The 23,909-nt window shown below is 43.8% G+C and overlaps 2 protein-coding genes across 10 annotated transcripts in view; one reads left to right on the forward strand and one right to left on the reverse strand.

The window, feature by feature from the left end:
- Positions 1-2,283, forward strand: part of COQ8A (coenzyme Q8A) — a 46,147-nt gene extending 43,864 nt beyond the window's left edge. For both annotated transcript variants that reach the window (XM_055725385.1, XM_005433998.4), the window contains exons 14-15: positions 172-258; positions 892-2,283. In XM_055725385.1, coding sequence (XP_055581360.1) covers positions 172-258; positions 892-1,185 — 381 coding nt within the window. In that variant the 3' untranslated portion in view covers positions 1,186-2,283. The remainder of the gene's footprint in view (positions 1-171; positions 259-891) is intronic.
- A 3,221-nt stretch (positions 2,284-5,504) lies between these two features.
- CDC42BPA (CDC42 binding protein kinase alpha) overlaps positions 5,505-23,909 on the reverse strand; it is a 189,915-nt gene continuing 171,510 nt past the window's right edge. For 5 of the 8 annotated variants that reach the window (XM_055725381.1, XM_055725380.1, XM_055725377.1 and 2 more), the window contains 3 exons: positions 12,721-12,838; positions 11,562-11,719; positions 5,505-10,384 (listed from right to left, as the gene is read on the reverse strand). In XM_055725381.1, coding sequence (XP_055581356.1) covers positions 10,253-10,384; positions 11,562-11,719; positions 12,721-12,838 — 408 coding nt within the window. In that variant the 3' untranslated portion in view covers positions 5,505-10,252. Of the gene's footprint in view, positions 10,385-11,561; positions 11,720-12,720; positions 12,839-17,689; positions 17,876-18,126; positions 19,986-23,909 lie in introns of those variants that run through there. The other 3 variants (XM_055725384.1, XM_055725383.1, XM_055725382.1) reach the window with 3 other exon arrangements.

Here is a 23,909-nt window from a genome sequence, read left to right on the forward strand (position 1 = left end):
TGTCAAGAGCCAACAGCTGTATCTTTTTGCCAGTAGCTCTTAAATGGGCTAACATGTGGACCCCTGGAGGGGAGGGTGGAGGCAAGGAAGTGAGGGGGGGCAGCTCATGTGCCTGCAGCTACTTTTTTTGAGTCACCCACTAGCTCTCCTGAAAGTGTTCCTCCTATTCAGGTAATCAAGGCAGCTGCTGACATGGACAGAGAGAGAGTCCTGAAGAAGTCCATTGAAATGAAATTCCTCACTGGCTATGAAGTCAAGGTATGGAGCAGAAGGGTCTGCCTTTAGCTGTGGCCATCAACAAGGCTTTTTTTTGGGGGGGGAGGGGGGGAGGGCTGTCTGTGGACTTTCCTAGATTTCTTGTTGTGGCAAAAGCCAATGTCAGCCTGAAAGCCCTGTTGAGAAGGGAGGGGGCGGGGAGGAGGCCAGAAAGGTTTTGGCTTTTGTTCTCTCACTTCCTTTTGGGAGTGGGAGCAGGAATGGTGATAGTTAGCCCCAAACCCAGCCTGTCCGCCTCTCCCCCAGCAAAACCCTGCAGGTGGTGATGACTGCTGAAATCTCATGGCAGGGCAGATCTTCTGGAAGGTTTAGTTGCTTGAAACTGTATTAACCAAACGTTCGTCAGTCTTGCTGGGGGCTGGAGCTTACCTTTGTTGTGGGTACAGCCAGGTACTTCTGAGCTGCTGCTGTTCGTGTGAGCATTTCTCCTTTTCCTCCCTGGGGTTAACGTGGCCAGTGATGTTGTTTATGCCTCTTTCCTTTCGGGTTGTTTATGCCTCTTTCCTTTCGGGTTGTTTATGCCTCTTTCCTTTCGGGTTGTTTATGCCTCTTTCCTTTCGGGTTGTTTATGCCTCTTTCCTTTCGGGTTGTTTATGCCTCTTTCCTTTTGGGCAGGAAATGGAAGATGCCCACTTAAATGCTGTCCTCATCCTGGGAGAGGCATTTGCATCTGAGGAACCTTTTGATTTTGGCAACCAAAGCACCACTGAAAAGATCCATGGTTTAATTCCCGTTATGCTGAAGCATCGGCTTGTCCCTCCACCAGAGGAGACCTACTCTCTTCATCGGAAGATGGGGGGTTCTTTCCTCATCTGCACCAAACTGAAGGCCAAAATTCCCTGCAAAAACATGTTCCAAGAGGCATATAGCAAATACTGGAGCAGTAGGGGCAAGAAGCCAGAGGAGTAGTAAGAATGAACTAACACGCCTTGTTCTGAGGGCGCAGTTCGCCTGAGCCTTGCAGAGAGCGTTCCAGCCTCCCGTGTGTTGCACCCCAGCTCTCCATCCTCCCGAGACGCAGCAGCCTGTGTGCCAGAAGCAGAGTGTGTTTCACAAGGACAGAGCTGTTCTTTCGCGCTGTGTCTGTCCTACACTGACCGCCAGTACAGTCTGCAGCTTGCAGGCAGCTGTCTTCTCGAGTGCTTTTGTACCGTTTCAAGGCACCAGCTGACTACCTTGAATGCATTTTTAACATTGTGATGGTGGCTGCGTATTGATTGGGTTTTATAATGAGTAGGGGGAAGGAGGACAAGCGCAGAATTTAATATTGAAACCTGTTTGTAATTCTCCAAAAAAATCGTTTTATAAAAACCTCCCCTCTTTCATGCTAAGGTGGAATTCAAGTAGTTTTCGTACTGTGAATTACAGAATGAAATACGGAGGTGTACCCTACAACAGACACCTTCAGCACCTCCCCCCGGCCCCCTTTTTCTAAGTCAGGTGGTGGCAGTCTAAGAACCCTCCTCGATTTTGCTGACATTGATTTAACGCCAAGGGGGCGTGGGGTGTATGTAGAATGAAGTTTTATGCTTTCTGCCTCTTTTTGGCTTGCGAGCTAAACATAGGAAGTGTTTTAAAAATTTGAGAACTGAGTGCCAATCTCTTTTAAGCACGTACACTCACAGCCAGTCTCAGTTCTGGGAATCAAAACACGTAATCAACAGAGCTGTATCTGAGCACGTCTAGTGGGATTCTGCACTGCCTCGTAGGTACCGGCTTTCCTGAGGGTGAGTTAGATGAGCTACAGCTGACACCAGCTGCTTGCTGGACTCCTAACCAAGAGCCTAGTCCACTTGTGTCTCTTCCTGTAATGCAGAACTTGCATCAGGGCAGGCAAACACGTAACGTCTCTCGTGAGCATTTCAAGCTTTTGCTGAAACTTCACACGTTTAAAACCAGATGCAGTTTTGAACTATTGGAGTCAAGCTGGGAAATTTACTTAGGTTTTTGTACAAAGCCTGTACCTGTACGACTTCCTGATTTCAATAAAAAAGTGCTTGTGCCGTGGGCCTTCTGCCTGCAGTTCTTCATCTTCTGGTGTGGTAATGCATAGCCAGGTGAACCCTGTCCTGCTCTGTGGTGGGAACTGACGAGCGGGAGAAGCTCCCAAGCTCCTTGTTGCATTGTTTGGTCAAAGAACTGCTGCTACCCTTGTAAAGCCATCTACCTATTGCCACTTTATTCCTTTGTCTTTCCAGTGCAGCTGTGTTACTAGCGCTAAGTGATGGTGACAAGTTTACCAGAAGGACATCAGCCTGAACATCTGTCTGGCCATGAAAATCCCTGGTAATTGACTTGTTTTCTTGTTTTCCTTTGTTTTAATCACTGTTACCAGTCTCCTGGACACAGGTCTTTTTGCCTTTCCTCCGCTTGTGAAGAAAGAGTGGCTGTGGGAGTTGATGCTTACCTGGTGCTAGTAAGGCAGATGTCCTTACCTGGCACGTGCCAGACGCTTAGCGGCTGGCTCAGCTGGTCCCACTCGGGTAACTCAGCCCAGGAATGCTCAAGTTGTATCATCTTAAACTTCTGTACATAAGAAATGCTGACAGCTGATGCTGCCAGAGGTAAAGAACAGGTAAGTGAATACACAGTCTCTATCAGGAGGGACCTCTGAGAAATGGGAGAACAGGGTATTTTATTACCTTTTTTCCAAGACCATAAACACATAAACTGCTTCATTTAAAACCTAGTTGGGAAACACGCAGTACTGTTTAATTCAACTAAAAGTACTGGTCAGGTTATTCCTAACCCTTTGAGAAGGGTGAACTCTGCCGTTCAGTGAAGTAATAGTTTTGCATTAAGCTGTTCAACTTGGTACACTGATAAAGTAACTTTCCTTGTTGTTTTGGGTTCTGATAGAGTTTACTTTTTCTTGTCTGGATCTAGACCTTGCAGCTGTGAATAGGGTGGGATTGTTTGAGATGTTCAATGTTTATGTTAAAAGTTAAAAAGCAAAGTATAAAAAGCTGACAAGGGAATTGGATTAGGTGAGCTTGTGAGCAAGACTTCTGAAGGTGAAGGTTCACAGTCGGTATTTTCACAGAACTCCTAAAGAAGGCAAAATAACTAAGAGCGTTACAGTTTGCTTTTCTGGGAAGCACAACTAGGTGAGATTGGTACATTCGTGGGACCACAGCTCTGTTGTATACCGTGCTGGGGAATGTGTGTGCCTCCCCAAACATTTCCTGTCCCTTGAGAGACAGTATGTTTAAGAATAACATCAAGCTCAATGATGGAGTTGTTTTACATTTGAGGCAGAACAACTGTAACAACTAGCAGAAGTAAGATGTTTCTTTATTAGGAGAGCTAATTAGAGCTCTCAGTCCCCAGTTCTCCTGGCCTTTTGTGTATGTTCTATACATTTTCTATACAATTTCTACAGCTCTGGCTAGAGAGTGCAAGTCCTATGAGGACCAGCTGAGGGAATGAGGTGGTTTAGCCTGGAGAGTAGGAGGCTCAGGGAGACCTGATCACTCTCCACAACCACCTGGCAGGGGGCTGGGGGGGGGCGGGTCGGTCTCTTCTCCCAGGTAACAAGTGACAGGACCAGAGGAAACAGCCTCGAGTTGCTCCAGGGGAGGTTTGGATTGGGTATTGGGAATATTTTCTTCATCCAAAGGGTGGTCAAGTATTGGAACAGGCTGCCCAGGGAAGTAGTTGAGTCACCATCCCTGGGGGTGCTTAAAAGCCATGTAGATGTAGCACTTAGGGACGTGGTTCAGGGGTGGGCTTGGCAGTGCTGGGTTAACAGTTGGACTCTGTGATCTTGAAGGGCTTTTCCAACCAAAATGATTCTCTGAGGAATTGCATGTTTGTGTAACAGCTGTGGAGAAAGTGTGACCCAGAAACACTGTGCTCTGGCTTCAAGTCAAAGAGAAGTCGTGACACTTTGCAGTGAGCGAGGACACTCGGTCGCTGCTGCTTGCTCCGTGCCAGCTAATGCATTTGCTTGACCAACACACATAGGTTGAGGATGAGACCAGTTCTCTGTTGCAGCATGCTTCTCTATTCTAGAAAAATCCTCCTGCAGAAAACTGTTTTGTTCCACAGGGCAAGCTGGAGGTTAAATCTGCTTCTCTGAAGACAGGGATTTTCCATTCTGAAGAATCAAAATTTGGGCTACATGCGATGTAGGTGATTTTTCCTACCTCCTTTCTTTAGTCAACCCGGCTGCTGCACCAAACCAGAAAAGGAACGCTGAGGAGCAGAACAGGAAGCCTAACATGCACTTTACTTTCTGCTTTTCTGATGTCCAAATCCCTTGACAATGAAATCCCCTTTCCCAAGACCTTCACAGCTGTGATGGTGCAGCTGGAACCATGGGAAATTAAAGACACAGCACGGATTGTAAAAGTCCAAGCTCAGAAAACAGATGTGCCAGGAGACACCTGCGGTGGGTTGAACCCAAGGGCTTAAATCCACGTAAGCTGGGGTGAGGGGCTGAGAAACTGGGAATTTTGACTGAAGGAGAGAGAGGATCGGCAGCTGTGGGGTACGGTGGCCTGTGGCCATCACGGGGGAAGCACGCTGACTCAGGGGGAGGGTACTGCTGCCACTCTTGGTGACAGGAGAAGACCCAGGCTGGCACCACTGGCACAGTAACAGCAGAGTCCCGTGTTCCTGCTGCAGCAGGGTGTGATGGAGCTGGGACTTCTACCAGAAGGGTAACGGGGGAAGAGGAAGATGTCCCACCAGGCAGTCTCTGGTATGGAGAAAAGCTCAGGCTGAGTTGTGAGGAACCGGTGGCCAATGTGAAAGCATCAGGGCACGTGCAAAACATCGCAGGTATTTTGAGATGTGCTTAAAGATCTGTGAAAGTCAATTCGATGTTGGTAGCTCTGAAATAAGTAGGAATCCAGACTCCAGCCTCTAACAACAGGACAGCTGAAACATTTGGTGTGGAACTAAATGAGGGAGGAACAACAGAAACAATGGCTATGAATACTGACACAGAACAGATGACCTAAGAAAAAGGTCAAGAAAACTGTAGTTGAAGAAGTCTGATATACTGAAGTATAAGGTAGATGGCTTTGCATTTTCAAAAAAATTGTAGCTTTTTCTGAAAGCTGTTGGAGCTAAATTGATTTTCTCATTCCTTTTCTTCCTACCATCTATTTGTGCAGATGTGTTGCAACATGCTGGTTTTATCTGCAAGAACACCATTATTCCCCTTCCCCTTTCCTCCTCAAAGCTTAACAGGGGGAGGTAGGAAAAAAAGACAAAACATCTGCATTTCTAACAGTTCCCTGTTTTATTGCAGTACATCAAAGTAGGTTAATATTAAGTGTGTTACCAACATAAAATATTGGCGGTAAGTCATTTTTACATTGTTGACTTCTCCACCTTAAATATTTCTGTGCAAAAGAATCTACATCATTGTTCTGTAGCAGAGAATCTCTTACAATGTCCCCTACAACATTGAGGGCATTAAACAAAATAGTGAGAAGAGGCAAAAAGCAGAATCTTTCCCCCACACGCACACTTGTCAGCTTTTATACTCTAAAACAAAAAAGTGATTACATCTATGCCATGCAAAACTGTACAATAATATTACAATGAAAAACCTAAAAAACATTTTAAAAATAAATGATATGAAACTGTCATACATAAAAAGGCAGGTATAATTGCTCTGAAATACCAACACTGGTTTGTTTGTGGATTTCTTCCCTGTGGATGAGACTTCCTTAAATGCAGAATGAAAACAGGTTGTACTGAGCTGCGGCTGGAATGAAAGACAAAGAGTTGGAATTCAGACTGGAAAGCCTGCAGCAGTGTGGTTTCTGGGGGTGTTTATCAAATAATAGTGTGAACAAAGCATGTGGAAGGGTGCAGTTTGTGTTAGTGCAGAAAGCTGTCCCATTTCCTCTGTGGAACCGATTCCTATTCACAAAAAAACCACAGCAGAAGCTACCATGTGCCACTGATTCCCAGAGATTCTCAGACTAAGGCTCAGGAGGTGTGGGTACTTGCACTGCAATAAATCTTACCCTTAGTGTACTCATTTAAAATTAAACATGTGTGCGTGAAATGGAAAAAAACCTTCTTCCACCTGAGAGCACATTTGTCCTGACATTCAGGGTCTGGCCGTGCAAGACAATATGGTGCCAGAATCCGTGTCTGTGTTAATGCTCCAACAGTTTTGTTCTGAAGGGCTGACGTGCTCTGAACCGGCTAGGTGTGGTTAAAACTATGTTGCTACAAATACACTTTTTGGACTTTTTTTTTTTGGTATGACAAGACCCTTAGCTTCCCTCTGCCATATACCTGAGAACACCACGCCTGGCTTCTAATTTCATCAGAGTCAAACCAAAGAAAGAACATTCCTAACTCGGTTTTGAAACTTGTTATAATGGGCAAAATGCACATTTATATCAAGCCACCGCAACTGAGAGGAGAAGCAGCAACTACTTCACACAGCCTCAGGAATGTTTCTTCTTGAGGCCACCAGCTGTCTTCTGCAGGCCAAAGGCAATAGAGAAGAGAGCACTACAACCCTGCTTTGGGGTTTATGAAATGTGGAAGGAAGCCACGTATAGGTGTGCGCACACGTGCAGGGGAAAACCTATTTACCAAACCTTTTTCATTCTATAACCTGGAATCCTCAGTAGCTGCCTGAATCCACTCAGATCCTTTGTTGCCATCAAAAGAGAAAAATGCAAAACCCCCAACCGCCCGTGTGTTTCAGCAGTGTCAAAAATGCAAACACCTTCAGTCTCAGCCAAAAGGAAAAAATCAGCTAAGATACATACCATGTACAGAGAACATACGCTACAGCCAAAAACTCACCGGGAGGTTTTAAGCTCCCTGAACCAAACGCAGCCCTCTAACTGTGAAGAAATGCAAACATCAAATGTTAAGAGACAACTGTCTTTGAGATAGCAGTCAAGAGTCTTACAGTTCAAATGACCAAGTTACTTTTCCTAGCCCAATGAGTATTTAAAAAGCTCAGCTACAGTATGCATATATTTTCAGTGTTCACACCAACAAAAGAAAAAAAAGTGTGGTTTATAATCAAATGGTCCCCAAGTATACAAAACTATTCAAGTCCTAGGACAACTTTTCTCTTTTCAAATAGGTAATGTGGTCATTTGCTTTTCAACTGAGAAGAACGGCTGCTGTTTCTCTTTTGAACAGATGCATATAAAAATGCACAGTACCAAACTAAAGATTAAATAATTTAGAGTAATCCTAAAGGAGACTGCCAAGGCTTGGAAATTGTGGTGTACCAACAGTGTAGGCCTGTGGAGCTCTCATCTTCTGGAGCTCAGTTCTGGGACACAGCTGGCCTACGTCTGCCTGAGAACGTCAGGGGGTTTAGATCAAGAGATTGCAGGCACCATATCAGAGTAAACACAGGGGTTTACTCAATTTAATCGTTTGCTGTGTCTTGGCTCTTTGGATTCCATTTTCAGATAGAGCATTAGCTCAACTGCAAAAAAAAAAATTCCACAGAAAAGATCCTGTGACCCTCTCTCCGGGGACCGTCACGCAGGCTGCTCTGTCTTAAATGATTGCGTTTAATTGCCTTCTCTCAACATCAAAATAAGATTAATGTTTAAATACAACATACAGTAAATACAAAACTAGTCTGCAAAGGCTTTGAAAAGTGTGTGGACATGCTTCACCAAAAGGAGGGAATTGTGGGGAAAAAGCAGTGGCTATACTTGAAGCAATATGCAGCCTTTAAAAAGTAGCTGATGTGGAATTTTAATAATGCCAATAACGCCCTGCCTATCTGTCCCTCAAAAACGGAAAACTTTTCTGGGAGGAATTAATTTCAAGTGCTTAGCTGTTTTCTAAAGCTTTTAATATTAAATACCAGGCTTGCAAAAGTAGTAGCTTTGAAATGAAAACAAACAACACAACCAGCTTGCTACTCTGAAAAATCCAAACAGGAGAGAGACAGGCTTTTGGTGTGGTGATTTCTAAAAAAAAAAAAAATTCTTGAATTCCCATCCCAAAATAACACTGAATGAGCTTAAACTTGGACAAGCCTCTCAATTCAGAGTGAAAGAGAAATCTTATCTAGGAGACCCAGCATGATTAAATGGATTAGACGATCTGCGTCTCGCTCCCTATTTCACGTTCAGGTCATACCTGAAAGTTACTGTACACGGTTTGAGCTTAGCTACAACTTCTATTAGGGAAGACAGAAACGGGAAAACTCCAAACGTCTCTATGTGGGTGAAACACTAGATACTGCTGACTGCAAGGATACGGAATGGTTTAGTAAGAGCTGTAACAAGTTCCTGAAACCCACAAACCCCAGTATTCTAAATACAAAAAGCCCTTACATGTTTGAGTGTGGTTGTACTATAAAGCCAGCAATGATACTACTGAGAAGAGAGACTCATTTAAACACACTCCCAAATGAAAAACACATCTGCCTTGCTAACTGAGACATTTTCCTCTTACCATCCGTTTGCACATCAGTCTCTCACTTTATTCTGTCGACTACGTAACCAGCTTTGTATTTGTTTTTGCAACTTCAGTGGGTTTTGTCTTCCACCGCGATGCTTTCTCTCTCCAACCTGGCCTGCTATTGGAACCAAACAGCAGGTGAGCACACGGGAACAACTGCAAATTGCACAAACCCACAGCACGGGTAGGGAGGGAGAGGAAAACCAACCTTGCCAGCGTGGCAGTCTCGGGTGACCAGGCATCTTCGACTACCACGGTACGAACAGTGTGAGGTCAGTCTTCAAGGTTCGTCGTTGCTACAGCGCCAGCAGAGCCAGCCGCGGCTAGCTGGGGGCTAAGGGCACTCGTTTGGCTGATGTGCATTAGCAACTGGTATTTGGTAACAAGAGTTTCCTGGTTAGGGATGGTCACGGAGACGTGGCAGACCGCTCCCTTCTGAGTTCAACCTGGTCAAAGGCTGACCCAGGGAAAGAGTTTTCCTGCCAAATCCCGCTGCGTTCAACTCCCTTGCTGCCTGAAGGACCTCTACTGACGCGTGCCGTCAAGTTCCTCAGCCGCACGGCTGGCACACGAGAAGCCAGGGCAGCCGCCCGGCTGACTGGTGCCCCTGGATGCCGGGGCAGGGGGTCACCTTCCAACTGTCATTTTTGCAAAGGACGGGGATCAACACGAAAGTAGGAATTGCAGCTTCAGTTATGCTACCGCCAGAAGTAAAGAAATGTTGTGGTAGCACCGCAGGGACCTCTCCCGGCAGTGCAGCGAGTGCTACGCAAAAAGGAGTATCTGTCTCGCGAAAGGTTTTAGGCCAGGCCTCCAAGTCTGTATATTATCGAGCATGAAAACAGGGACAACACAAATCTTAAATTAAAGGCTCTCTTAAATAAGCATCCATCTTCTGCTGCATACACAATGTTTTTCTTCTTTGAATATATACATACGTATTTTACTCTAACATCTGCGTATTTATTTAAACTCTGTACTGTAGTAAAATATGCATCATTTTAATCAATAAGGATTTGCTGGCGACAATCAGATTGACATTCAAACGTGGTGGCTGAAAGCTTTTATGTGCCTCTGACATACCGATCGTTCCCCATGCAGGGGAAGGGGTCTCTGTGCTACTTTTGTACAGTACAATGAGCTATTTCATGAAAACAAAATCCCTCTGAATTTTCTCTTCTTGATACTGGTCTGGTCTACTTAAGCTACTTTTTGAGAAGTGGAAGGGGGGTGGGATAAATATGTCCTTAAAAACGAAGCAGCTGTAACCACAAAAATGAAACCAATACTAATACAAATCTACAGCATCTGGTATTTACCAACACCCTAGCTTTGCTCGTTTGCTTCTGTCAAATCTGGGGAAGGGAGGGTGAGGCAGTGCCGAACGGTGCTGAAGATGACCAGCTTTTACCTTCCTCTGCACCCCACTCCCAGATCACTTTCAGACAGGGAATGGGGAGGGTTAGGATGATGAAGGTGAGAACTGGAACAAGTGCAGGGGACAGCCATGGGGACAGCAAGCTGCTGTGATGTCAGATCTGAGTGCTGAAGCAGTTCATGAGTCCCAACTCACGTGGTCAGAGCTCTCCAGGGAGAGGCTCTTGGTCTTGTGAGGAGAAACCGGGCTGGGAGGGCTGCTGAGGTTGGAGCTGTTTGATGCAGTAGAGTGTCTCGGAGAGTCAGAGTCCTGCAGTGCAAAGACACAGAGCACCGGTCAGTAACAGCACAGCAAGTCTGAGAGTGACTGAGGGCGTCTGAGCAACAGGTGACTGGATTCACAGGCCTCCGCTTGTTTTGCTCGTCCAAAACCAGTGAGACTTCCACCCCCGCTCTCCCCTCAGAATTTCCTGGTCTGGGGAGACTTCTGAGTAAGTGGTCAGATCACTCTGCTTTCAGCAGGCGTAACAGACATTGACATAAGGACACAGCACCTGCAGGATTCTTGCAGCCTGCCTGTGGCCAAGGGCCTCTCGTCAGCAGAGTGTGCAGCTTCGGGCTGCTTGTGAAGCTTCAATGGCTCCTGCCTTTTCACAGACTGTCATCTGAGATGCTCTTGCACTAAACTAAGAACTCTTTGTAGTACGGGCTTCATCACAACTGCCTCTTCTATGTCACTCCCAGGACATTAATTCAAAGCATCCTATCAAATTACTCCAGCTGGATCTTCCAGAGTAGAACGCAACTATGCCTGAGCTTGAGTTTGGGTTGACAGCTGCCTTTCAGCTTCGACTGGAAGGATATATTCAGTACCATGAAAAACTTGTGTGACCTCTAATTTTCTCACTCCTCGGTAAGAAAATGGGCTGGGGAAGTTTTGCTGGCCAACTTCAGATTGAACCCTCCCACATAAAATATTCTTGGTTGGAGGGGCTGTGTTTAGGGCTGGGCAGGACTGCAGCCCTATCGCAATGACAGTTTTTCTGCACAGAACACCAACTATTAAATCCAGTTTCTCCTCTAAATGAAATTATTATATGTTAATTCTTAAACTACCTTGTTAACTTCAGGCACTCTAAGTACAAAATGTCTCCTTGGAAATGGTTGCCAAGAAAGCTTAGGAGTCTTTGCAAATAAAGGGCACAAGGAATATCGCTACCTCAAGCTGTCGCAGGTCACTATCAAGCTGTTACTCTACTGAGCCAGTATTTTTGGGAGCCTCGTTACCCACGTATCTCCAGGTAAGGAGCGCAGAGAGCATCTTCTGCATGTTAAATACCAGAACCAGAGCTGACACAGTTTGACGGAAGTTTTTTGTCAGGATAGCCTGACGACTCCCAAACTTGTAGCCAAACCCATGCCAGAATTTAACGTTCTCATCTTTATCAACACACTTGAAATTTTTTCCTCTTTCTCCTGCTGCTCACCTCTCGTTCGTAATCCCTTGTTGGTGCATCGCTGCCTTGGTCCAGGCCACCAGAGGATAAGGAACCGTCTGAGGGCGATGCCATAGGTTGACGCTTTGCTCCATAGCTACCTCCTGAGAATTCCCTCCGCAAAGCACTGCCATTCTGTGCCGACGATCCTAAAACATGCAGAAGAATGAAACTGTGTTACAGGTACGCACTCAACGTACGGGAAATACGTTAGCTGTTTCGCTGGTTAGTTCTGCTTTCCTTCAGCATGTCCCAAGATGCTCAGCTCATGGCTTGCAGGCTACAGGGGCTTTTATCTTGTCTGCTGCCAGCTGCGGTTTTCCCTAGGGATTCTCTGGTCTCCCCCTTGCCAGCATACGTGCCAGCATTGCACGCTTCACCCAGCACAGACACAGTCACCGTGTTCCCACTGCAGAATGGTTCCCCCAGCTGCAGAAACTGCTGTGGTGGCAGCCTAGTTCCAGTGGCCCCTTTCCCAGGGAATTAGGTGGGTGGTACCGGCCGGTACAGACTATAGCGGACGCACACGCTTTCTGCAAGCAGTTGGCAATGTGCAGCAAACACAGTGTGTGCCACAGGAAGGGAAAACACCAAGAGGAGCTGGGACACCCGTCTTGCCTCTGTTTTCTCGTGGTCCCTTGTTTAGTCACTTGCCTGGTCTCAACGCAGGCCACTGCGCTTACTGGCACGCCAAGGCAAGGCGTTTCCAACACATGCAACTCTCCCATACCAGCAGCCAGCCTCTATCGCTTTCTCGCTGCACTAGCAGCAAGAGAGGCATCGAGAGCTCTGCGCTGTTCAGCAACAAAGTTAATAACCATGGAGCTCGTGTGAACAACTTGCCACTGATTTGAAACACTTCAGCAGCAGCAAAGTAGTGCCAAGGGCTATTTTTTTTATTCAAATCTGATTTTATTTCTAACGTCAGTTTTAACAATTTGACAAATTACAAATGTGGGACCCAAAAAGCACTAGCTGCTTACGGGTGGGCTGTTCTGGAAAGCGAGATTAAAATACTGCGCTTGCCCTCAGCAGTCACTTCTGAAAACCCTGCCTAGTGGCAGTACGGATGGAAGCAAACACAGGTCCTAGCCCCTTCCCTAAAAGACTTGTGTACAGACCCCAAAGCAACACAGTTCTGTTTGCTTACGTGCTGCTAACCCGCTGCTTGCGCTCATCGATCGTCCTGGTTCTGTGCGGGATTTTGTGATCGATGGGATACTGACAGAGCCACTGAATACAGTCCGACTTTCCTGAGGCCGAAGATTCTGCAATGCAGACACACATGACACGTTTCCTTATTGACTGCTGGCTCAACCTTGGATGTTATTAAGTAAAGCCCCAAAACACATTAAACCCCCAACCTTACCAGAGCTGAATTATCTGGGCAGCAGGGCAGCAAAATTTGCAAAATAATATTCTGCAGTTTAGTGCAGAGACCGGAAGCACACACAACACGATCGTGAAGTGCTGAATTACATGGACGGATGCAGACGACTGAAAGAGTATGTCTAATAATTCAAGCGTTTCCTTGAAAGGATGGTTTGCCAGCCTAGTTAAACTGCTATAGATATATTCAGGTTACATTGCATAACGTGTACTTTCTCAACACAAGCTTCCAAGGTTCTTACTAAAATTTCTCTCTTTGATGCCATCACTTGTGCCCTGCAACTTTATACCATAACCATGTTAATGCCGAATGCCTGCAGAGTTATGAACACATAGTGGATTAATCTGTATTTCAATTACTTTTGGAATTCCAAAGGTATTAACATCATTACTCCAGACCTACACCAGTTGAGCCAAAGTGAGAATCGGCCTGTTTCCAGCCTGCTCGAAGAGGATGACCAGAGCACACCCCACTGTTTGTCTATGTATTTTGATTATCGCTCCTGATTTCCATCCTGAGAGTTCCAGTCCAGTGTGATTTTCTAAATCGGTAAGTTACTCGACTGAAGTGGTGCTTTACTGAGGGAAGAGATAAAACACAGTTTCTCTACTTGGATATGGTAGTTCCTTAAACACAAGTTGTCCTTAAAAGAAGGGAGAAGAATACTTTGAAGTGAGTTCTGGGAGATTTTATTTCTGCTTCTGTTAACTTACAGCTGACCTTAAGGGAAAAAGCTTCTCGGCTGATTTAGCCCGTCTCTCTGTGTGTGAGCTGGCCTCTTGGCCCAGAGCGACCTTCTAATGCCCACGTGTATCATTTTGTCTCTGGCTAAACATGAGACTTCATCCTGCTCCTGACATGATTTACACTATTAATCAATAGAATTAACTAGAATTAGATTTAGGGGACTTTTACAGATGCGGAACATGAGAAGAACTGCAGGTAGCTCTGACTCCTTATCTCCACTTTTATCTCCACTCTACACCCCCGCCCCCACTGCATTAACTCTTAATTTCTTCCTATTGAAATTTAATTATTTCCCCATCCTCACTCTGAGATAAAGTAGCCACACATAAACCAGTTGCAATTGTAATGCCTTTTTAAGCTAGGATGCTACGGAAATTTCAGACTGGAACAAAGATTCTACCTCCCACAAGGGCATTCTCAGACACCCTCAGATACTACCCATTTCTCTATCTGTATTTTAAAATGGGTAATTACACAGAGGCTTTGTAACGAACAGATTTTATACAGTTCAGACTTTATTAGATAGTTGTTACCAACCTCCTGTCAAATCCAGTCTCACAACGATCCTTAGAGTCATCGTTATAACAGACCCCTTTGCTCTTACAGTCAGCCTTTTCCTTCTCATTCCCCTACTGGGCCAGAAATGGCTTTTAACATGCAATAAACAAGAAAGAATTAAAATTTTCCCTCCTTCCTTCCTGATCTCTCTCAAACACCACCAAAAGCGAATCGGAGACCTTACCGATGTATAAACCCTGTTCAATTTTCCCCTCATCCATTGCTGCACTATTCTCAATAAGGATTCATGTCTAAAGGCTTAAAAAAAGCATCTTAAATAATTTGTGAGATCATACTGTTTTCTCTTGCTTACCTCCCCTCCCTCCCCCTTTTCTTCCCATGTGAACAGTCAACCTACTTTTTAGTACAAAATACTAAATTTTTGGCTCCTGTGTTCTTCACCATGCAATAAACAATCTTGAGTTACAGGTAAGAGCAGAGCATCCTGTGCATAAGCGGTGGAGGCTCCCCTGACACTACGCAAAGGAACTAACAGGCTGAGGAGTAAGTTACTGCTGTGTTTTGAGAAACAAAGGAAAGCCCAGCACACCGCAAAAGTGTGTGCACTGTGGTTAGCACACTGGCGTTGCAAGATCTTTTATACTTACAGAAACCTATAATGGTTCATTTTGCAAAGAACAATTATTTTTAATGATACGGCAATTAGCATCCTTAACAGTGACTGAGCAGACAACATACAGGCATCAGGGGGAGGAGGGAACGGGTGGGTGCATGAATAAGACTCATTTATTTTAACAGTGTATTCTAATGATGATTATTTTTCATTATCTCAGTTTGCAAAGTCCATGTAATTCCTTGTAGAAAGTTTATCCACAAAGCGAATCTTTCATTGTTCTTCATTCTAAAATAAAATAAGCACATGCCAGAGACCCTGGCATTTTGGACCAAAACCTCTGGAAGTGATATGCACATGATGCAGAAAGGGGGATTCAAAGAAAAATAAATGGCAGTTATTAGCAGTAGTTATAAAGCAGCAAAATGCAGCAAGTTAAAGGGGGGTGGGGGGGGGTGGGGGTGGGAAAGAAACCTGAGCTTGCTTTACTTGAAGAGAGACAAAAACCCCTCATTTAGAGCAACAATTCAAATCCTAGCAGGAAAATTCATCCCCACCGCTCAACCACATGGAGAAAAGTGAGAGAAGCGGGGGGAAAAAAAATTGTCAGCAGAGAAGCTGCTTGCTGAGCAAAGTTAATCACTGTGGAAGAGGGTGAGAGACCCAAATCGGTTCAGTGCATCCCATTCCCGGACAGGACGGAGCTGCTGTGGAGCTGCGGGTTCTGTATGTACCACCACTGCTACACGTGCAGCTCCGCAGCGTTACCGAGCCTCAGCTCCCGCACCCAGGCCAACTGCTCCCAGACAGCGCGGCAAGAGTGCAGAGGGTTTAACTAAACAGTTACAACACCTCTAAGGAACTGCTTCCCTGCGTTTCTCTGTCCATCATGCTGCTTGTTAATTGTTTTGGGGTTTTTGTTTTAAAGTAGCGTTCTGTTCATTACACTGTAAACCTGAGCTTTTAATTCTTGCCTGACATAACGTGACAGACGCTAAAAGCCCACTTTAACAGGTCATTTTTCGGCTCCCCTGTGATTCCATGCTGGTTTAATTCCAGTATCCCATCCGTCCCTGTGACCATGGTCCCCTTGGAGGGAGCGCTACCCTTCTTACACTAAAGTCTCCAAACACCAAGGGAGGGTGGACGGACATGAAACCAAAACTCACAGCCTGGCTTGCCGTACAGCTGACAGCACCTCTGCCCTCAAGCCACAAAGGAGACAAACGCTTCTCTTCATCCAACACTAAACCTCTAGTGCTCTGCAGACCTAACAGGTACGAGATCTTGATACTCCACGTTGCCCACTTCACTTTTTTCTCCATTTTACACTAGCAGGCTGCAACATTAGGATGAAGGATGCTCCTAAAGCCAAAATTAAAGAGTTACTGCCTGAAACACCAGGGGTCATTCCTTACTGAGCCCAGGGAGACTACTCACATGAGAAATGGAGGGCAGAGGGGGGTATCACAGCCCACTGACACATCACTGCACATTAAACACAGAAAAATTTATAGTACAGTTGGCTTAAAAATAACTCCGTTAAACCCAGAACTGAAATACAGCTTCAGTGACCTGATAGTGACCCTCTAAGAGAGAAACAACTTTAAATTCATCTTAACAATATTCTTTTTTTTTTTTGCATTTCAATAGAGCATTCATTCCTCCTGTGTATTTGCATCTTCCTTCCTACCCAAAAAGCCAGGATGGATGCAGACCTGTCATCGCAGGGCACACTTTCCAAAATGCTGCAACTTCGTTTTCGAACATTAATGGTTGTGACAACTGGGACTTCACAACAGTGACACATGCCCATACACGTGCCCAGTCAAAGGTTAGCTGTGCAAATTTGTTTTGGAGCCTTACGGAAGAGGTTAATCTTCCTCCTGCATTTTCAAGTCCTCTCTAGTGTTGTATGCAGGTACGTATCCAAAAACCTTCTCAGCGACAGGGATCTAGAACAGCAACCATAAGGCACTCGGAGCAGCCTGGCAGCCAAGGTTTGCCAGGCGTGTCTGAAGGGTGTCCAAAGGCCACAGAAACCAACAGCGGCGTTTTCGTCACAGCAAGGGACACAGCTCAGACCCATACAAACCCTGTGCAACCAACCACCGTCATGTACATCTATCTCAGATAGATGATACCGGGATGTGCAACACAAGAAAAAAGAAAAGACCACTTCCATCCCCCCAGTTTACATTCCAGCTGACGGGTATCTACAGAACAGTATCCCACCTCAGCCTCTGCTTAAAACTAGCAGGATTAAGAGGATCTACATCAGCAAATTGCCATCGTCATTAATTGTTGATCTTGCCTGTATGTGTTCTAACTTCACTTATTTACTTTAACCTAGAAACTGTCTGAGGCACAACCTCTGTCTCTCTGTTCAGTACTGGGTGAAAATTCTTGCATTCCACGTGATTTCACCATAAACAAACAGTTTGTAAGTTTGGTCCAACACAGACAGATCCAGAACATTTCCTAATGCAACCTGATATACAGCATCCTGCTATTGACTGCTGGAGGATGAACACTCTGGAACAGAGAACTTATTCAAAATTCCCACATTGTTCGTGGTGATTAAAAATGCTATTCTCATAGCAAAAGGTTCAGCCCAGTTGTTATACCCTCTTTTTTTCTTTTTTTCTAAAGCCGTGAAGTATCTGTTTCTTGGCATGCCAGAGCTGTGGAAAGACCACAGCTGACAGCAGAAAATACATCAGCTGGGACAGAAGAAAGTTAAGGGGTGAAGGAAACCGCTTACAAGGGGGTTTCTCCCATGTTAATAGCCAGGCAAAAGGAAAACCACACAGTGTTAGTAGAGTGAACACCTGACTCAGCCGTTCATACCCTCAGAGTCATAAAGTCTGGAGTACCGCGGACAGAGCGTGGAGGCGGGGAAAATGCAGGGTTTATGGAATCGTAAGAGAGGAATTTTTCAGCTGAATTAACAGTCATGTGGTAGATGTGCTCAAAGTTGCTCGGAGAGGAGATCAGACGGGAGTGATGATGAGGGAATTGGTAAGGGGAACGCTGCTATCAAAGACAACAGAGAGAGAAAGCAATGAAGGATGGTTGTACAGGTTACATCGGCAACAGCGGTCCACAAGAGCAGTCAAACACTGAAGGACAGCCAGACAGCAACCCTGCTTGCCCGTCAACACACAGGTTCTTACATTGTCACCCCCAGTCCTCTGAGCACCTTCCTTACATGGTGTCACATGGGCCTGCCGCCCTTGCTGTTGCTAAAACATTAAAAACAAATAAAACTTTTAACTCATTGGGAATAGATTCTAATATTTATTATTATTTGATATTTCAAAGAGCACCACAGTTGTAAAAGGTGCTTTACAGACAGTTGTGAAGCATTAGTTCCCTGCCTTGAGGAGCTTACAATCTAAAGTAGACATAACACAAACAAAGGAAGGTGAACACAGGTGAGATGGCGTGGGGAGAAGGAAAGATGAGAATACACAACAGTTAAAGATTGTAAGAGATTTCCTTCTGTTATTCATGCATTTTACCGATTCCATTAAAATTAAGTATCACCCATACAACAAACAGAGTACTAAGGGGAGGGAACAGTGTTTTGACAGAATAGGGACACAGGTTGTGGGGGAAGGTGAACTGGTTAGTGTCAGACAACTGGGACAATTTAATCTGCTGTGGACAGATGCCACGAGGCCTGTGTCCTTCGGCACGCTCACTTAATCCTCACAGCGCATTAATGATGAAGGGACTTTGCACTGCAGAAGACTAGACCCTTAGATAAGGTGCAAAAGTATTGGGAAATGCAAATGTTTTTAATAGGTCAAGTGAGCAACGTGCTCCCAAAGTGTGACAGAAAGAAAGAGAGAGGAGAAATAATCCTGCAAATTAAACAGAAAATATTTCTAATTCATCTCTACAGAATGTGCTGACACCAGAGCTCTTGTAATTTAATGTCATCTGAATCCAGATGTAACGGAAGAGCGTCTCAAGGCTTGGTCTCCCTCCCCGAGCCATCTGTACGAGTTCAGCAGGGCAGCCTGCAAGGGGATGGTTTGCCCAATGGCCACCAGCGAATCAGAACCTTTTCTAACTTCTAATTTTCTCTTCCCCTTGTCCAACTGATTTTATCACCTTAACACAAACAGATCTGAGGAATGTTAGAAATGTTAGGACTTAAAAAATAGAAAATGGTAAAAATACAGCTTACCCCTTCCACTAAACCTAAGGCACTACTTTTTGTATATGGAACGTATTAAAGTCTGGAAGAACATTAAGTCACATCCCAATACATATTATCAAACATTATTGTTACTGTTCTCTTCATTTCAGCTGGTAAAATCCAACCTTTTTTTTTTTTTTAGACACACAGTTATTATGAGGCTTTGCGTGTTAACCAAAACATCAATTACCACATTATGGCATATAAGACATAATATATATTAAATTGTTATTCGTAAGTTTAGCAGCATCTAAATATCAGTACAAGAAGCCACCATTCCAAGAATGGTCCAGGGAAGCAGACTTTGCCAAGTTATCTGCTCACAACAGAATACTGGCAGCAAAGCCAGCTATGTTCCTAAGAGCCAGTAAGGGAGAAATGGGAGTGTCTAAAAATCACAGCTAAAAAGCAGAGGGTAGGCCAGCTGCAGACCATGAAGATATTTAGCCAGCAATCATGAATGTGAGAAAGCCACGATATGGCAAGATTTTAAAAATGATCTTCCATGGAACTTTCTCCATGGACTCCACCATTAGATGCATGCATGGGGTTCCCACTTTCTTTAAAGAATACCAAATACAACTAAGTATTCATTAGCTCTATAAATAGTTTCTCATTTGAAACAAGCAAAGCTTCACACATCTAGAATGGAAGTATAATGGTTCATGTATAATGAGGTCAAACTGAAGCATAATGGTCAAATATAATGGCAGTCAAGACCAGCTTTTGTATGTCAATTACTCAGGCATGCAGAATATGAAAGCAAAATCAATCCTGTACATCTGATGTACACAGAGAGGTGGTCTGTGCTGCAGTAAGTGCAGTTCCAGATTTCAGATCTTCACTACAAAGGAGCATCCACGATAAAGTGGCTTCAAGGGACAAGAGGGCAGAAGGGAGGCCAGACTGTACGGCCAGCTAATTGGTGACAGGCTGCTAGGGAAGAAAAACATGTAAATAAATAAGTTTGGGGATATACTAACAGGAATGATTCTAAATTGTACAAAACAAGACAATGACCCAGATCTAGCATCCACATCAACAAAATACAAATATGTACTGATTACGGCTTTGTTAATAGCAAACAAGAACTTCTGGTTTCTGTTGTGCTGTAGCCCACAAACTCGCCTGTCAAAGCCAGACTCCTGAGCAACTGCTCACCAGGAAGAAAAGAAGGGTGCAAGTTTACAATTGCCTGATAAGCTCTAATACTTTCTCTCTTAAATCTGATTCCACTCCGAGCCTTGGGCATGTTCATTTCTGCCCAAATACGGGTCTACGCTGAAGTCCAGGTGTGTCGGTTCATGGAGAGAACAATGTGGGACTAGGCTAATGGGCTGTAATTTGCCATAAATGGATCTCGCTGCTCGTGTCACATGCCTGTTGAATACCAAGACCTTGGAAACAATGCACAGAGAAAGCATCTTTCCCCCTTGCACGGCTGCATCTGCAAGGGCAACCACATGCACACGGGTGTGTTCCACACAGGTAGGCATCTGATACAACATACCGAATAGCCTGAAACAGTTTAAAACATTCCATTTATCCAGTTTTGATTTTGTACATTTACAACACAAACTAAACTCTCTACAAGCTTGTCTTTTAAAAGACATCATTAGAAAGCAAGCTCGCTCCTGTTGGCTCTGCATCCCCCAGGCAGTTACACCCCAGGTTAAGACAGCAGAAGCGTATGTCCCCTCCTGTCCACCAACATATCGCAGCCCAGCCCTGCAAGGGCCATCACTACCAGTCCTAATGCTGCACTTTGTTCAATTTTTGATATCTTGCCTGAAAAAGGCAGCAGAGGCAGGTTAGCAGGACTGCAAAGATTAGTTCTGATTGGATTCATGTTGCATATATAAAGTGAATGTGCATATATTCATAAATACATATAAATACATACATATATATAAATATCATCATTTGCTTTACAAAGTTCATCCGTGGATGCTAGGTAAAAGCTAAGCTGAGCTGGTTATTTAGTTTGTGACAATCTCATCCAACTCAAAGATTAAAATATTTATTCTGTATTTAAACCTATTTATTACTAAGGATCCTTCTGCCTGCGTAGCACTATACTGACTTCAGTGAAAGATCATGCTGGATGAACAGATTTACATCAGCAGACCCAGCCAAATTTGGAATTGCTCAAGTCAGAAGAAACTGCAATTAAAAAGGCCTGCTCCGTTCTTTCGTACACTTTCTGTGCTCCAGGATCTCATGAAAAAAAGAAGCTGTGTCACCTAAAATAGTTGGATGAAGAGAATTTGAGAAAACTATTAGCGTTGCACTACTTGTCCCCCCTAGCGGCAGCCCTCTTTAAATACAAAAATGTATTTTATCATCGCTTCCATAAACAGAAACAGGCATTTGCAAAGTAAAATGCTGCAATCTTTCCCACAGTTCTTTGAAAAGAAATATTTTTTTCTTCTGAAACATACCAATCTATTTAAAAATACACAGAAGATGTTCCAGCTGCAAAATCATCACACATGCTAAGCAGCACAAAACCAAAAAGCTATTCACCTTTTCGGAACTAGGTATCAATCTAGTGAAATAATTCTATGTCCTCGTAAAGAAGCTGCCATACAGATGAACTGTGCACAGGGTCGGATGAGTATTCTTTACCTTGTGTACTGATTCTCCAGGAAACGCCCTCTGTTTCCATCCTCTCTTTTAATTCTAAGTTACTCTTTGAAATAAAGCATTAGACTCAAATACATAACATCGTATGCACGCCCAACTCCTTTTCTTCTATTTTTGTGCCTGAGAAACAAATTAGGTAGTTTGGAACACACTAAATGGAAACTTAGTCCAGCCAAATACCTTACAGGAAGCTGTTGGAAAAGAAAAAGCTGCCTGGACCGAAGTAGCTCTTGACAGAACATTCATCTGCTAATCTCAAGTTACACTTTCAAATTCACACGCTTTCAAGTCCATGACTGATGCAACTCTGTACCCATTAAACTAGGAAAACAAATACAATATGATATTGCGAGGAGCTGCTGGAAAATTACACACCAAATCTGCTTTCTCTGCAGTGACATCTCACAGCATTAAGACTGACCCCTAATTGCAGAAAGGGGTTTTTAACAGAACCTTTAAAAAGAACCTGCAGCTATGGAACAAGTGTAGAAATCAGTTCTATATTGTACACATTTTCTAATGTCTTCTCATCACTTTTAAGTGTGGAAAGTGACTCACAAATTTCCTTCAAAACATAGTATTGATCAGTAAGAAGCAAAGTGCCAGTCCTAACTTCAATATGACCTTTGAGCTAATACAAGGCTTGCATAATTAGAAGGAATTCAAAGTAAAAGCCGTTTAGAGGTGACATAGCTGAAGAAATACTAATCCACAAAAATAAAAAAAAAAAATCTAGAAAATTCTCTTCTACGGATAAAATCATTTTACACTTCCAGGTTTGGGTCTTGATTTAAGAGTCTTTGCAGCTTTTGATTCCCATGAACTTTCCACTACTGGTAGTGTGAACCAGGATGTCTTTTGCCCTACCTTTAGCAGTAGCAGATTATTTTCTCTGCTTGAGAAGAGCCAGAAATAGTTTAAAGAACACACCAGAAATGGAAAAAAAGATTCTGATCTACATCCTGCCCTGAAGGAAATAGCCATGCTTTGTTTAACATTAGATATATGTGCACTCACATCCAGGTAAGACAGACACTACCTGCCAACTTCCCTTGAATTTGTCACGTGTTTTCTTAGAAGCAGCTCCTTCATTATTTAGAAATGTATAAACATACACACACAAACACAGTGCTGTTTTTTGCTCAGCTGCACTGAATGTATTTGTTATTGAGAGGTTTCTCAGAGCGTCTCTAGTACAAGATTTAAAGTATATCCTTTCCTTTCCTTGCATATTCCTATCTAAGGAAAACAGTGCCAGAAAGGCTCATGTACAATGCGCGGACTTTATGGTAAAGTGTAACATAGAAGTACCATCTGCTGCAAAAGTAAGGTAAAACGAGTATCTGAAGACCAGAGGTCATGTTTCTAAGCTCTTAAAGTAGTGCAGCTGCATGGTACACTTCATTTTCCAGTCTTACTGTTGTTTCCTCCAGGCTTTTCAGCATCTGCTTTCTGCACAAACTCCAAGTAGTAACAATGATGCTTCAAGACAGCACTTCTGTACTAATTCCTATGTCTTATAGTGGTACTTCATCTTATCTGTCCGGTATCATATAATCTGATCTTTCTTACAGTGCTTATTAGCATCTTCTGAATCATGTCCATGTCATCGTGGAAGAGTTTAGAAAACAATACAGAACACACAAACAAGATGCTCAAGGTAGTTTGAAGCAAGCAGTATGATACTCTCCTATTAATAAAGTATTAATTGGGTTTTAGCTCATTAAAAATTTCAGCAACTTTCAGGTGAGCATCTCCTACATAAGGCTTTGGGAAACAAACGTGTGTGTGCGCGCGCTATTACATGTTTTCTTTTTCCATTTTTCAACTTATAAGGTAAGTTTTTTTTATGTAAGAAATTGTTTCATTGAGACTAGTTTATTTGGAGAGAAAATGAAGAATATCATCTTTGGCATAGAAAAAAAATATTGGGCACTACACTGTTAAACTGCTACAGCTCCACCGTCTGAGGATAAAAGGCTGTAAAAGAGACAGGCTAAGTTGGAGCTAAAGATGGGAAGAGAAAAAAGGAATTGAACTACAGTTCACAGAGAAAGGAATTTCTCTTTTCTTTCCCACAAAGAACACAGGCTCAAATTCTATTAATTTTATCCCTTCATATGGGTCATAAAAACTATCATCAACACTGAGAGGCCAACCTGCCTTAAAACCCAGGAGGCATCAGCCACTCTTCCTCCTCCCCTCCACGCCTAA

The sequence above is a fragment of the Falco cherrug genome, chromosome 13, assembly GCF_023634085.1.
Source record: "Falco cherrug isolate bFalChe1 chromosome 13, bFalChe1.pri, whole genome shotgun sequence".
NCBI lineage: Eukaryota > Metazoa > Chordata > Aves > Falconiformes > Falconidae > Falco > Falco cherrug.